This window comes from Cherax quadricarinatus, chromosome 46 (assembly GCF_038502225.1).
Source record: "Cherax quadricarinatus isolate ZL_2023a chromosome 46, ASM3850222v1, whole genome shotgun sequence".
Taxonomy (NCBI): domain Eukaryota; kingdom Metazoa; phylum Arthropoda; class Malacostraca; order Decapoda; family Parastacidae; genus Cherax; species Cherax quadricarinatus.
Genome location: NC_091337.1, coordinates 12,609,795 through 12,626,493, shown reverse-complemented (window position 1 = coordinate 12,626,493; position 16,699 = coordinate 12,609,795). Strand labels below are relative to the sequence as shown.

The window sequence follows — 16,699 nt, the reverse complement described above, 5'->3', positions numbered from 1 at the left end:
TTACAGCATTTAATAACTTACCACCTATTCCATATACTTGCAACATCTGCCACACTGCTCCTCTATCCACTCTATCATATGCCTTTTCTAAATCCATAAATGCAATAAAAACTTCCCTACCTTTATCTAAATACTGTTCACATATATGCTTCAATGTAAACACTTGATCTACACATCCCCTACCCACTCTGAAACCTCCTTGCTCATCCGCAATCCTACATTCTGTCTTACCTCTAATTCTTTCAATTATAACCCTACCGTACACTTTTCCTGGTATACTCAGTAAACTTATTCCTCTTTAATTTTTACAGTCTCTTTTGTCCCCTTTCCCTTTATATAAAGGGACTATACATGCTCTCCGCCAATCCCTAGGTACCTTCCCCTCTTTCATACATTTATTAAACAAAAGTACCAACCACTCCAACACTATATCCCCCCTGCGTTTAACATTTCTGTCATGATCCCATCAGTACCAGCTGCTTTACCCCCTTTCATTCTACGTAATGCCTCACGTACCTCCCCCACACTTACATTCTGCTCTTCTTCACTCCTAAAAGATGGTATACCTCCCTGACCAGTGCATGAAATTACTGCCTCTGTTTCTTCCTTAACATTTAAAAGTTCCTCAAAATATTCTCGCCATCTACCTAATACCTCCATCTACTAACTCCCCTACCTATAAATATCTTAATCTAAATCCCTGACGCTTCCAATTTTCAAAGTAACAAAAAAGGGTACTGTATCGAATTAGTGGGATGAAGGATACTTGTGTCATAGTTACTATGTGTGGTGATGCAATTCAGGTTATTAATGTGAACTGTGATTTCTGCACACTTTTGGCAAGCCAGCCTATTGAATGAAGGATGGTGAATGCGTTTCATTTTGGTAAGACTACCATACCTTGCTGAAATATAAACAATGTGGTAAAAAAGTACCTGGTTAAATTTCAAACCTGCTTCCCTTTGAGAATTTTTGTTTTTTACCCTACATCACTTGCATATGACTGAAAAACTTAGGGGTGCCAACTGAATCTCCCCAATTCCTGCCACTGTGCAGGAATTGGGGAGATTCAACTTTACAATTCAACAATTTAAAAGCATCATGATCTGCACAGCCTTTGTGCTATGGCACACTATGAACATCAAGAGGATAAGAGTTGGTTCAAACAACATTAAACAGGCCACTTTGTCTATGTCAAGAGATCATCTGCTATAGTTGAAGGAAACTGGAAAGAGAATTTCTTGATAAACAAATATGCAATTACAGTATATAGTGTGCATAAAAGCTAGCCTCTTCCTTTGCTCTGGCAAAGCAAACAATGTCAAGCTGGGAACTGGATGCATGGTACTTGTAAAACCCTGCATTAATGGTATTTCTGGTGAAGCATTATAAGTTAGGCTTTGGGATATCCAATACCCAATAAACAAAGACCATATTAAAAGAAAAGAAATAAAAAAGACTTACATCAGAACAGTTGCTATTCCTCAATGGCAATCCAAGGAGTTTCCAGACAGTTGTTAGGTCAGAAACAAAAGAATCCATCATTTCTGGTGTATGTTGGGGAGTAGGAGCTATACGAAGCTTCTCTTGACCTCTGGGCACCGTTGGGTAATTTATAGCTTGCACATAATGACCATAATTACGAATTAGCTCATCCGATATTTTTGTACACTGTAAAGGGTCTCCCACCTGTAGGAACAAGATTTTATGGTCAGGTGTGTATAAGCTACCCTTTTTTTTAACATGATGGGCATCTCCACTGAGGGAGAGTGAACCTAATGTAACTTTCTTTGAAAAAATAGAAATCAGAATATACAATACTGTGTCCACAATCAACAAAAACCTACAATGCTGATAAAAGGCATTCACTGCTTATGGCTATTCTGTTAGAATCCTCCAGTCTATTTTTTACTCTGCTATAAATAAGTGGGAAAAAAAATCATCACATAATGGGGAATTGTGGAAGGAATTCCCCAGTCACCTAACCCTGCACCCTATTTCACAATGCTTAGCAAACGGTATCTGTCGTACTCTTCTCTTTTCTTTTTTTTTGTGCATTTCTCATAGTTTTTAGTCCTATAATATTTCATTACCCATTAAGGAGCCAATGATCCCAAGAACAAGAAACATATGTAATAGATAATCTTACTGGAAATATCTAACTAATACCAAGACTGCTACCACTCAAAGAACTTGTTTACAGAATTTAAATAGTCTGTATTTTGACATTCTTTAAGTTATGGAAAAGAAAAGGCAAAAATTAATTTTGTTTACACTGCTGTATATTTTCTTATTAAATTTTTTCATTTAAAAATTATTCTTCAACAATGTTCATAAGTTGCTAATACAGTACAATGCCACATTACTGTTCTTCAACATATGTTTGAATTATCATAGGACTAGAAATGCATACGAGGCAAATATGCAAACTGAATGTACTGTACTTACATGAATAGGGATTATATGGGATGGACAATGTTCAACTGGTAAGCCATTATTCATGAGTGAATCTCGCAGATAACGAACAGCCTTCTGGTGTTTTGCACGCATCATACATCCCTCAGGGCCGCTCAGAATATTAACAGCAGCCAATGCCCCGGAAACAACAGTTGGAGGCAGAGAAGTTGTGAAAATAAACCCAGCAGCATAACTTCTTATCATGTCCACTAGGGACCCACTTCCTGCTATGTAACCACCAATGTTGCCAAAGGCTTTACCTAAAAAATGAAGGTACATATGTATTTTAATTATGGTGCCTATTTCTAACCAGTATGTAATTATTATTAATTTTTTTTTTATTAACACACTGGCCGATTCGCACCAAGGCAGGGTGGCCCGAAAAAGAAAAACTTTCACCATCATTCACTCCATCACTGTCTTGCCAGAAGGGTGCTTTACACTACAGTTTTTAAACTGCAATAGAAATACTGTAATAATTTTGGGTTAAACATTTCCTTTCACTGGTGCTATGTCCTGGAAAGAGTTCATAAATCCAATATAATGTGTTAATTTCTAAAAATGTCATAGAGAAATCAATTAACCACCATAGGTAATTACAATTGGTAATAACCATTTTTAACTTAGCTCATTATGAAATACAGAGCTCATTAATCACTATTAGACTTTTTATTTCCATTCTGTTATCAATATACAATGAAACCAGTGTTGCAGAACTCGTCCTCTTAAAACTTCTCCAAAGCATGGTAGAGAGTTAAGGTAATTTATTCTCGTTTAACAGATGGCCTGTTTACGGTTCCATAACAAGAAATTGTAATAATAACTTGGGATTGCAAAACAAATAACTAAAATTTAAAATCTTTACTAGTAAAGTTTAGCTGAATTTATACTTATATAATGTTAGGACATTGGACATAAAATGAGGAGTCTAACTCCTACACTTCTCTTGGTACATACATTATATATATAACTTCATTAACTATAAAGGTCCAGTTCAACCAGCATATTAATATGGATAAATCAACCTTACAAGTTCGGACTTTGTACTATCTTCACCAATTATATCAACCACAAGGTAACCTACAATGGTTACTATGACATATTCAGTTAGCTGAACCATTAATTCACCAGAGTATGCAAGAGCTCGAAAGTGACAGACTTAAGATAGGAAATCGACCACCGGAGAGAGAACTCGATATGCCTCCTGCGAGAGGTCAGCGGGTAACTGAGTGAGGTATGTTCCCTTGACTCTATTCAGGACCAGACTGACTTGAGGCCGATAACACAAAGATAGGTAGGATAATTGATTCAAACGTAATGTTAGGGAACTTCAGGAGGATTTAGACAAACTCTATTCTTAGTCAGAAAAGTGGCAGATGCAGTTCAATGTAGATAAATGCAAGGTTCTGAAGCTCGGGAATGTCCATAACCCTAGCACTTATAAGTTAAATAATGCAGAACTTAGCCATACAGATTGCAAAAAGGACTTTGGGGTTATGGTGAGCAGCAACCTTAAACCAAGACAGCAATGCCTAAGCATAAGTAATAAGGCAAATAGATTATTGGGATTTATATCAAGAAGTGTAAGCAACAGAAGTCCAGAGGTTATACTGCAGCTTTATACATCATTAGTAAGGCCTCACCTAGATTATGCAGCTCAGATCTGGTCTCCATATTACAGAATGGACATAAATTCATTAGAAAACATTCAGCATAGAATGGCTAAATTAATACAGAGCATTAGAAATCTTCCTTATGAAGAAAGATTGAAGACTCTTAAATTACATTCACTTGTTAGACGAAGAATGAGGGGAGACATGATCGAAGTGTATAAGTGGAAGATGGGTATTAATAAAGGGGACATTAATAAGGTCTTGAGGATCTCTCTCCAAGAGAGAACCCACAGTAATGGATTAAGTTGGACAAGTTTAGATTTAGAAAGGACATTGGAAAGTGTTGGTTTGGAAATAGGATAGTTGATGAGTGGAACAGTCTACCTAGTTCGGTTATTGAGGCTAAAACCCTGGGTAGTTTCAAATTTAGGTTGGATAAATGCATGAGTGAGAGAGGTAGGATTTGAGCTGGACTTGCATATGGGTGGATAGAGTTATCAGAGCTTTTTTCTTGGGTAGTTTTGAAAATTTGGTTGGGTAAATGTTCTGTTAGTGGGATGGATTGTAAAGGACCTGCCTAGTATGGGCCAACAGGCCTGTTGCAGTGTTCCTCCTTTCTTAAGTTCTTATGTTCTTATAACTGTTCGAGTTGGGAGCTGTTCGAAACTTGAGGTACCACTGTATTTAGGTATGCATACTGGTCAGAGAGCCCGTCATAAGTCCGAGTCATCGGTAAACAAGTACATCGCTAAGCGAGAAGGGGCTGTACTGTATAATTTCCTGTTATCATATATTTCATACTGTACATTTCCTCACCTTCTCTATTATTATTATTTTTTAAACACAGGGGCCATCTCCCTCCGAGGTAGCGTGACCCGAAAATGAAGAAAAAAATTTTCTTCTTTTTACATATAATAATTTATACAGGAGAAAAGGTTTATTATTATTATTATTAATTATATTATTATTATTATTATAGGTAGTAGGTTGGTAGACAGCAACCACCCAGGGAGGTACTACCGTCCTGCCAAGTGAGTAAAACGAAAGCCTGTAATTGTTTTACATGATGGTAGGATTGCTGGTGTCTTTTGTCTGTCTCATAAATATGCAAGATTACAGGCATGTCTTGCTACTTCTACTTACACTTAGGTCACACTACACATACATGTACACGTTTATTTATACACACTCATCTGAGTTTTCTTTGATTTTATCTTAATAGTTCTTGGTCTTATTACTTTTCCTTTTATATCCATGGGGAAGTGGAATAAGAATCTTTCCTCTGCAAGCCATGCGTGTTGTAAAAGTCAACTAAAATGCCGGGAACAATGGGCTAGTAACCCCTTTTCCTGTAAAGATTACTAAAAAGAATAAGAAGAAAATTGTCAAAGTGGGAAGTCTGAATGTGCGTGGATGTTGTGCAAATGATAAGAAAGAGATGATTGTGGATGTTATGAATGAGAAGAAACTGGATGTCCTGGCTTTAAGTGAAACAAAGCTGAAGGGGGTGGGAGAGTTTCAATGGAGAGTAATAAATGGGATTAGGTCAGGGGTTTCAAATAGAGTTAGAGCTAAAGAAGGAGTAGCAATAATGTTGAAGGATAAGCTATGGCAGGAAAAGGTGAGTGGTGCATTGAGGTATATGTGGAGTCAAAAAACGCTATCTATGGAGGCAAAGAAGGGAATGTATGAAAGTATAGTGGTACCAACACTCTTATATGGATGTGAAGCTTGGGTGGTAAATGCACCAGCGAGGAGACGGTTGGAGGCAGTGGAGATGTCCTGTCTAAGGGCAATGTGTGGTGTAAATATTATGCAGAAAATTCAGTGTGGAAATTAGGAGAAGGTGTGGAGTTAATAAAAGCATTAGTCAGAGGGCAGAAGAGGGGTTGTTGAGGTGGTTTGGTCATTTAGAGAGAATGGATCAAAGTAGAATGACATGGAAAGCATATAAATCTATAGGGGAAGGAAGGAGGGGTAGGGGTCGTCCTCGAAAGAGTTGGAGAGGGGGTAAAGGAGGTTTTGTGGGCGAAGGGCTTGGACTTCCAGCAAGCGTGTGTGAGCATGTTAGATAGGAGTGAATGGAGACGAATGATACCTGGGACCTGACGATCTGTTGGAGTGTGAGCAGGGTAATATTTAGTGAAGGGATTCAGGGAAACCAGTTATTTTCATATAGTCGGACTTGAGTCCTGGAAATGGGAAGTACAATGCCTGCACTTTAAAGGAGGGGTTTGGGATATTGGCAGTTTGGAGGGATATGTTGTGTATCTTTATACGTATATGCTTCTAAACTGTTGTATTCTGAGCACCTCTGCAAAAACAGTGATAATGTGTGAGTGTGGTGATAGTGTTGAATGATGATGAAAGTATTTTCTTTTTGGGGATTTTCTTTCTTTTTTGGGTCACCCTGCCTCGGTGGGAGACGGCCGACTTGTTGAGAAAAAAAAAAATTATTATTATAACATTCAAAGGAAAGCAATAAACCCTTAAAGTTCATACAACATTTGGGAAATGGGAGGAAATCATGTTAGATCAATCAGGTATGCTTACCAGGATGTAATTTATGTACTCATCCTTTACTGTCCCTGCCCTTGTTGAACTCTGCCCACTTATTTTGCACCTTCCAGTCATCTGCATTTTCCAAGCAGGTGAATACTTTATTTTATTTTTATTAATGCATCGGTTCCCACCAAGGCAGGGTGACCCGACAAAGAAAAAAACTCATCATTCACTCCATCACTGTCTTGCCAGGGGTGTGCTTACACTACAGTTAAAAAACTGCAACATAAAAACACCCCTCCTTCAGAGTGCAGGCACTGTATTTCCCAACTCCAGGATTCAAGTCAGGCTTCCTGGTTTCCCTGAATCTTTTCATAAATATTACTTTGCTCACACTCTAACAACAGTCAAGTCATAAAAACCATTTGTCTCCACCCACTCCTATCTAACATGCTCATCCACGTTTGTTGGAAGACTAAGGCCCTCGTACACAAAATCTCCTTTACCTCCAACCTTTCCTAAGCTGACCCCTACCCCGCCTTTTTTTCACCGTAGATTTATATACTCTCCAAGTCATTCTATTTCATTCCATCCCCTCTAATGTCCGAACCACCTCAACAACCCCTCCTCAGCCCTCTGGATTATATCTTTAGTAACCCTGCACCTCCTCCTAATTTCCAAACTACAGATTCTCTACATTACATTCACACCATACACTGCCCTCAGATATGACATCTCCACTGATCCCAGCCTTCTCCTTGTTGCAACAGTCATCACCCATGCTTTACACCCATACAAGACTTTGTATGACCAAAATACAACTGATTTCCACTTTTTAACATGTATTATGGTATTATTTCACTCACTTCCAAGGCATTTACTGACTTTACCCTAATTATGAGGAGACAGAGGGATGAGAACATGCCAAAAAAGTATGTAACAAGGTGTCAAAATGCATAAATACAAATATATAATACTGGTATACAAGTCATGATGACATAATGTTAGTTTTTCCTTAAGCAATGCTATGGTAATACTGAACATTAGTTAATGGTTGTATCTTCAAAGAAAAATAAATATTTATGCATAAATTATTACAAAATACTACATGTCAAGAAAAGTTTTTGGGTAATCCTAATTTTTTTTACCTAGAGTTCCAGAGACAATGTCAATCTTGTAGTGTAAACCATCTCTGTCTGCTATGCCAGCTCCACTCTCACCATAGAGGCCCACTGCATGAACCTCATCAACATATGTTATTGCTCCATACTTGTGAGCCACCTGTTAGAACAAAAATAATTAGCCATAATTTTATTATGCATCAGACTTCTTAATGCATTTACAATGTACTTTCCTTTATTATATATTCTCCCACTGTACAAAATGAAATTTAAAGCTCAGAGCATTCTCTAAAATTTTCTGTACAAGAAAGGTTCTGATTGGTAAATTACTGATAGGTGTAATCCACCTACCAGTAATAATAAAAATAACTGCCTTAGAGGTTATTGGGGTGGTTTGGGAATTTAGAGAATGGAAAGAAAAAAGATGAACAGGGTGTATAAATCTTGGGAAGAAGGTAGGAGGGCTAGGGGGATGGGGTCATCCAAGGAATGGTTTGGGAGGGAGGGAGTAAAGGTTCTGAGTAATAGGGGCCTGAGTGTCCAGTAGGATTGTATAAGCATGTTAGATCGAAGTGGAGACAAGTGGCTTTTAATGGACATGTTGTTGGAGTGTGAGTAAAGTAACATTTATGAAGGGATCCAGGGAAAACTAGTTAGCCAGACTTGAGTCCTAGGGGTGGGAAGGGCAGTGCCTGCACTCTGAAGAAGGGGTGAAGATGGTGCAGTCAGAGGGGGTCATCTGAACTGTGATATCAGCATACTCCTGACAAAACAGTGAATGATGGTGAATGTTTAATTTTTGGGGGTTACCCCTACTTTGGTGGAAGCTGGCTGATGAAAAAAAAAATAGAACCAAACATAATGAAAAGCAACATAGGGTATATAAACATTACATAATCCATGCACTCCCCACCACCCTCATCATACCTACTATCCACTTTTACACAACCCCAACAGCAGACACCCAAAGAAAATTCATCCTCCTGAACAATGACAATGGAGGTAGGCTCCATACATGATTTAAAACTAAATATGACAGAACTGGATGCACAAGTACAATCCCAACAGGCACAGATACAAAGACACTATATCAATATACAGAACAAACTTTTATTGGATCTACTTTTTAACTCAGAGTTGAGTTTTATCATCACATAATAAAGGTGAACTATGAGCAAAATTCTCAATAAAGCTTTTTCTGCATACTATGTTTTTATACTTATACATGACCTGAATACCTGAAGAGTGTTTTTTTGGAGCCAACACTCTCTAACAGAGCAGTCCCAGACCAGATCTCTGGTAGATCATGGCCCGATGGACTAAGCTGTTACTTCTAACATCATGCACTCCAGTGTATTAATTACAGCTTGGCTGATTGAGAACCAACTTGAGTAACTTATGGAGTTCCCTCTTGAAGACAGCCAGGGGTCTGTTGGTAATCCCCTTGTGTATGATGAGAGGCTGTTGGAAAGTCTTGGACCTCTTACACATATTACGTTATTTCAGTTTACTCATAGCATCTATGATTTTCACTGTGGGTGCCTTGCACCATCTGCTAAACCTCTTGCTTTCATAGGAAATGATTTCTGTGTGAAGATTTAGAAACAATCCCTCTAGGATTTTCCAGAATGACTGATCCCACATCTGCATACAGAAATCACTCTTCACAAAAGAAAGAGGCTCAGCAGACATGTCAGTCAGACTAAAGTCCAAAGATGGAACCAAGAAAAGTAATCATCCCCAAAAACTTAACCCTTTGACTGTTTTCGACGTATAAATACGTCTTACGAGCCAATGTTTCTGACGTATATATACTCAATAATTCTAGCGGCTTCAAATCAAGTGGGAGAAAGCTGGTAGGCCCACATGTGAGAGAATGGGTCTGTGTGGTCAGTGTGCACCACATAAAAAAAATCCTGCAGCACACATTGCGTAATGAGAAAAAAAAAACTGATCATTTTTTTGGAATAAAACGCCAACTTTGAGGTGTATTTTCGTATAGTATTTATCGTTGTATTCGCGTTTTCATGGTCTTAGGTGATAAAATGGAAAACATATTACAGAAATAGAGATGATTTTCATTACTTTTACGATGAAAACGACCTTGAAACTAAGCTCAAAGTAGCGAAAATGTTCGATTTTTACCAATGTTCAAGAGTAAATAAATCACACCACACGTCCAATACACGTCAACTAGGGAGTCTAATATTCTTTCACTAGTGCACTGATATTATTTATACCATTTTTACAATAATGCAGTCGTCTGCATAACAGTAAATTTTGTATTTTTTTGTATGAATAAAAAATCAAAATAGAAAGCAATAATAATATAAGAGGGGCCTAGAGATGTGACTAATGAACAGAGCATATGTTATTTTAGTGCCACGAATGTCTACCTTGTTTATTCTGGACCCTATTTTGAAATTGGCATCTTTTTTATTTTGCGTGAAATTGGCCAAATTGCCAATTTCTGACCACCATATTGGGTAGTCCAAATTAGTAAATGGGAGGTTTCTTGTACTCAGCTGATAGATAAAATGGAGTTCTAAAGAAATAGCTATGAGTTTGGTCAACTGGAACAATGGAATTGGCTGAAAATTGGGCTCAAAGTCGGCGAAATCGCCGATACGCATATGTCGCTGAGACCGCTAACTTTGCGGGACCATAATTCCACGAGTTTTCGACCAAATTTCGAACTTTTGGTGTCATTACCATCGGGAAAAGATTCTCTATCATTTCATAAGAAAAAATAATTTTTTTTTTTTCAAAAATTGAGCGACATAGAATGACAGTTTCAGAGAGGGGCCTGAAACAGTCAAAGGGTTAAATATGTAACTACAATCAATATATGCACTGAAAGACTCAATTAATTTTCCACTGTAAATGATGATGTATTATATACAACTTTTTTTTTTTTTTTTTTCAACAAGTCGGCCATCTCCCACCGAGGCAGGGTGACCCAAAAAAGAAAGAAAATCCCCAAAAAGAAAATACTTTCATCATCATTCAACACTTTCACCACACTCACACATTATCACTGTTTTTGCAGAGGTGCTCAGAATACAACAGTTTAGAAGCATACACATATAAAGATACACAACATATCCCTCCAAACTGCCAATATCCCAAACCCCTCCTTTAAAGTGCAGGCATTGTACTTCCCATTTCCAGGACTCAAGTCCGACTATATGAAAATAACCGGTTTCCCTGAATCCCTTCACTAAATAATACCCTGCTCACACTCCAACAGATCGTCAGGTCCCAAGTACCATTCGTCTCCATTCACTCCTATCTAATACGCTCACGCACGCTTGCTGGAAGTCCAAGCCCCTTGCCCACAAAACCTCCTTTACCCCCTCTCTCCAACCCTTTCGAGGACGACCCCTACCCCTCCTTCCTTCCCCTATAGATTTATATGCTTTCCATGTCATTCTACTTTGATCCATTCTCTCTAAATGACCAAACCACCTCAACAACCCCTCTTCTGCCCTCTGACTAATACTTTTATTAACTCCACACCTTTTCCTAATTTCCACACCCCAAATTTTCTGCATAATATTTACACCACACATTGCCCTTAAACAGGACATCTCCACTGCCTCCAACCGTCTCCTCGCTGCTGCATTTACCACCCAAGCTTCACACCCATATAAGAGTGTTGGTACTACTATACTTTCATACATTCCCTTCTTTGCCTCCATAGATAATGTTTTTTGACTCCACTCACCTTTTTTCCCTCATCAATTCTATGATTAACCTCATCCTTCATAAATCCATCCGCCGACACGTCAACTCCCAAGTATCTGAAAACATTCACTTCTTCCATACTCCTCCTCCCCAATTTGATATCCAATTTTTCTTTATCTAAATCATTTGATACCCTCATTACCTTACTCTTTTCTATGTTCACTATGTACAACTAGTGTGGAAAAAAATAGATTTGTTTAGTATTACATCAGATTAATTCTTAAAATTTCCATAGTGCAGTAATTTAGGAAGTTGGTCTATTGTATAATACAAACTTCATTTTGTTTTAATCAAGAAATCATAACCAGATAATTTATAAAAAAAAAAAAATAGACATAACTAATATAGTAAAAGAGAGATGTTGAAATGACTTACATCACATAACTCATTTAATGGGCACACAGCTCCTGTCATGGAATGAACAGTTTCAAAGGCCACGATCTTTGGAATAGATACATCAACTGATTTCAGTTGTTCTTCAAGGTGTTTTGGATCATTATGAGAGAAAATGTGCTTTGGGACACCAGAGTTACGAATTCCCTGAATCATCGAGGCATGATTTCCTTCATCTGAGAAGATGTGGCAACCTGAAACAGCCAATTTATAAAGTTTAAGGTGACAAATAAATAAATGGGAATTTCTGTTTAAGAATGACCTCACTATTTAACAATGCCAACACTTAAACAGGTTAAGACACTCAGATACTTAGAATGGTATATACAAAATGAGACAATGTAAATTAGAGATATACAGTGGACCCCCGCATAACGATCACCTCCGAATGCGACCAATTATGTAAGTGTATTTATGTAAGTGCGTTTGTACAGATAGTAGGTTGGTAGACAGCAACCACCCAGGGAGGTACTACCGTCCTGCCAAGTGAGTGTAAAACGAAAGCCTGTAATTGTTTTACATGATGGTAGGATTGCTGATGTCTTTTGTCTGTCTCATAAATATGCAAGATTACAGGCATGTCTTGCTACTTCTACTTACACTTAGGTCACACTACACATACATATACACATTTATTCATACACACTCATCTGAGTTTTCTTTGATTTTATCTTAATAGTTCTTGGTCTTATTAATTTTCCTTTTATATCCATGGGGAAGTGGAATAAGAATCTTTCCTCCGTAAGCCATGCGTGTTGTAAAAGTCGACTAAAATGCCGGGAACAATGGGCTAGTAACCCCTTTTCCTGTAAAGATTACTAAAAAGAATAAGAAGAAGAAAATTGTCAAAGTGGGAAGTCTGAATGTGCGTGGATGTTGTGCAGATGATAAGAAAGAGATGATTGTGGATGTTATGAATGAGAAGAAGCTGGATGTCCTGGCTTTAAGTGAAACAAAGCTGAAGGGGGTGGGAGAGTTTCAATGGAGAGGAATAAATGGGATTAGGTCAGGGGTTTCAAATAGAGTTAGAGCTAAAGAAGGAGTAGCAATAATGTTGAAGGATAAGCTATGGCAGGAAAAGAGGGACTATAAATGTATTAATTCAAGGATTATGTGGAGTAAAATAAAGATTGGATGTGAAAAGTGGGTTATAATAAGCGTGTATGCACCTGGAGAAGAGAGAAGTGTAGAGGAGAGAGAGAGATTTTGGGAAATGTTGAGTGAATGCGTGGGGAGTTTTGACTCAAGTGTGAGAGTAATGGTGGTTGGGGATTTCAATGCTAAAGTGGGTAAAAATGTTATGGAGGGAGTAGTAGGTAAATTTGGGGTGCCAGGGGTAAATGTAAATGGGGAGCCTTTAATTGAGCTATGTGTAGAAAGAAATTTGGTAATAAGTAATACATATTTTATGAAAAAGAGGATAAATAAATATACAAGGTATGATGTAGCACGTAATGAAAGTAGTTTATTAGATTATGTATTGGTGGATAAAAGGTTGATGGGTAGGCTCCAGGATGTACATGTTTATAGAGGGGCAACTGATATATCGGATCATTATTTAGTTGTAGCTACAGTTAGAGTAAGAGGTAGATGGGAAAAGAGGAAGGTGGCAACAACAAGTAAGAGGGAGGTGAAAGTGTATAAACTAAGGGAGGAGGAAGTTCGGGCGAGATATAAGCGACTATTAGCAGAAAGGTGGGATAGTGCAAAGATGAGTAATGGGGGGGTTGAAGAGGGTTGGAATAGTTTTAAAAATGCAGTATTAGAATGTGGGGCAGAAGTTTGTGGTTATAGGAGGGTGGGTGCAGGAGGAAAGAGGAGTGATTGGTGGAATGATGAAGTAAAGGGTGTGATAAAAGAGAAAAAGGTAGCTTATGAGAGGTTTTTACAAAGCAGAAGTGTTATAAGAAGAGCAGAATATATGGAGAGTAAAAGAAAGGTAAAGAGAGTGGTGAGAGAGTGCAAAAGGAGAGCAGATGATAGAGTGGGAGAGGCACTGTCAAGAAATTTTAATGAAAATAAGAAAAAATTTTGGAGTGAGTTAAACAAGTTAAGAAAGCCAAGGGAAAATATGGATTTGTCAGTTAAAAACAGAGTAGGGGAGTTAGTAGATGGGGAGATGGAGGTATTAGGTAGATGGCGAGAATATTTTGAGGAACTTTTAAATGTTAAGGAAGAAACAGAGGCAGTAATTTCATGCACTGGTCAGGGAGGTATACCATCTTTTAGGAGTGAAGAAGAGCAGAATGTAAGTGTGGGGGAGGTACGTGAGGCATTACGTAAAATGAAAGGGGGTAAAGCAGCTGGTACTGATGGGATCATGACAGAAATGTTAAAAGCAGGGGGGGATATAGTGTTGGAGTGGTTGGTACTTTTGTTCAATAAATGTATGAAAGAGGGGAAGGTACCTAGGGATTGGCGGAGAGCATGTATAGTCCCTTTATATAAAGGGAAAGGGGACAAAAGAGACTGTAAAAATTATAGAGGAATAAGCTTACTGAGTATACCAGGAAAAGTGTACGGTAGGGTTATAATTGAAAGAATTAGAGGTAAGACAGAATGTAGGATTGCGGATGAGCAAGGAGGTTTCAGAGTGGGTAGGGGATGTGTAGATCAAGTGTTTACATTGAAGCATATATGTGAACAGTATTTAGATAAAGGTAGGGAAGTTTTTATTGCATTTATGGATTTAGAAAAGGCATATGATAGAGTGGATAGAGGAGCAATGTGGCAGATGTTGCAAGTATATGGAATAGGTGGTAAGTTATTAAATGCTGTAAAGAGTTTTTATGAAGATAGTGAGGCTCAGGTTAGGGTGTGTAGAAGAGAGGGAGACTATTTCCCGGTAAAAGTAGGTCTTAGACAGGGATGTGTAATGTCACCATGGTTGTTTAATATATTTATAGATGGGGTTGTTAAGGAAGTAAATGCTAGGGTGTTTGGGAGAGGGGTGGGATTAAATTATGGGGAATCAAATTCAAAATGGGAATTGACACAGTTACTTTTTGCTGATGATACTGTGCTTATGGGAGATTCTAAAGAAAAATTGCAAAGGTTAGTGGATGAGTTTGGGAATGTGTGTAAAGGTAGAAAGTTGAAAGTGAACATAGAAAAGAGTAAGGTGATGAGGGTGTCAAATGATTTAGATAAAGAAAAATTGGATATCAAATTGGGGAGGAGGAGTATGGAAGAAGTGAATGTTTTCAGATACTTGGGAGTTGACGTGTCGGCGGATGGATTTATGAAGGATGAGGTTAATCATAGAATTGATGAGGGAAAAAAGGTGAGTGGTGCGTTGAGGTATATGTGGAGTCAAAAAACGTTATCTATGGAGGCAAAGAAGGGAATGTATGAAAGTATAGTAGTACCAACACTCTTATATGGGTGTGAAGCTTGGGTGGTAAATGCAGCAGCGAGGAGACGGTTGGAGGCAGTGGAGATGTCCTGTTTAAGGGCAATGTGTGGTGTAAATATTATGCAGAAAATTCGGAGTGTGGAAATTAGGAGAAGGTGTGGAGTTAATAAAAGTATTAGTCAGAGGGCAGAAGAGGGGTTGTTGAGGTGGTTTGGTCATTTAGAGAGAATGGATCAAAGTAGAATGACATGGAAAGCATATAAATCTATAGGGGAAGGAAGGCGGGGTAGGGGTCGTCCTCGAAAGGGTTGGAGAGAGGGGGTAAAGGAGGTTTTGTGGGTAAGGGGCTTGGACTTCCAGCAAGCGTGCGTGAGCGTGTTAGATAGGAGTGAATGGAGACGAATGGTACTTGGGACCTGACGATCTGTTGGAGTGTGAGCAGGGTAATATTTAGTGAAGGGATTCAGGGAAACCGGTTATTTTCATATAGTCGGACTTGAGTCCTGGAAATGGGAAGTACAATGCCTGCACTTTAAAGGAGGGGTTTGGGATATTGGCAGTTTGGAGGGATATGTTGTGTATCTTTATATGTGTATGCTTCTAGACTGTTGTATTCTGAGCACCTCTGCAAAAACAGTGATAATGTGCGAGTGTGGTGAAAGTGTTGAATGATGATGAAAGTATTTTCTTTTTGGGGATTTTCTTTCTTTTTTGGGTCACCCTGCCTCGGTGGGAGACGGCCGACTTGTTGAAAAAAAAAAAAAAAAAAAAAAAGTTTGTACGTGTATGTTTGGGGGTCTGAAATGGACTAATCTACTTCACAATATTCCTTATGGGAACAAATTCGGTCAGTACTGGCACCTGAACATACTTCTGGAGTGAAAAAATATCGTTAACCGGGGGTCCACTGTATATGATAAATATGCACTATGCTTATATTATACATGGTGTTTATATTCAACTACTGTAATTAAAATTTACTTTATTTAATATAATAAAGAAAATTCTTCTTTATTCTAACAATTTGATAAATAAATCAAAACTTCTTATCATTCACACTTAAAATTATATATCAAGTATTAATTCTGCCAAGTTGCTCCTGTACATCCACTGTATTTCATTTTATGCAGATTTTCTTACCTGGTAAAGCCTTAGCTAAAGTATATAGTGTAGAGTCATTAGCAACATAGCAAGAAGTAAAGAGCAAAGCTGCATCCTTCTGATGGATTGATGCTAACTTGGCTTCTAAAGTCTCATGAAGTACAGTGTTGCCAGAAATGTTCCTGGTACCACCAGCTCCTGCACCGTGCTTATCTAAGGATGTGCGCACTGCAGCACGCACACCTTCATGTCGTGACATTCCTGTCAAATCATATAGTTGATATTAGCAAGAGCAATATACTCACTCCAAACAACTGACAAATATTAATAGTTTTTTCAACAAACCGGCCATATCCCACCGAGGCAGGGTGACCTTAAAAAAAAAAAAAAGTTTTTCTTTTTAAAATTAG

At 38.1% G+C, this 16,699-nt stretch overlaps 1 protein-coding gene across 8 annotated transcripts in view; it reads right to left on the bottom strand.

Moving 5' to 3' along the window:
• Window positions 1-16,699, bottom strand: part of Alas (5-aminolevulinate synthase) — a 136,585-nt gene that overhangs the window by 6,163 nt on the left and 113,723 nt on the right. For all 8 annotated transcript variants that reach the window (XM_070094548.1, XM_053788064.2, XM_053788065.2 and 5 more), the window contains 5 exons: window positions 16,329-16,550; window positions 11,816-12,027; window positions 7,721-7,853; window positions 2,449-2,717; window positions 1,465-1,689 (listed from right to left, as the gene is read on the bottom strand). In XM_070094548.1, coding sequence (XP_069950649.1) covers window positions 1,465-1,689; window positions 2,449-2,717; window positions 7,721-7,853; window positions 11,816-12,027; window positions 16,329-16,550 — 1,061 coding nt within the window. The remainder of the gene's footprint in view (window positions 1-1,464; window positions 1,690-2,448; window positions 2,718-7,720; window positions 7,854-11,815; window positions 12,028-16,328; window positions 16,551-16,699) is intronic.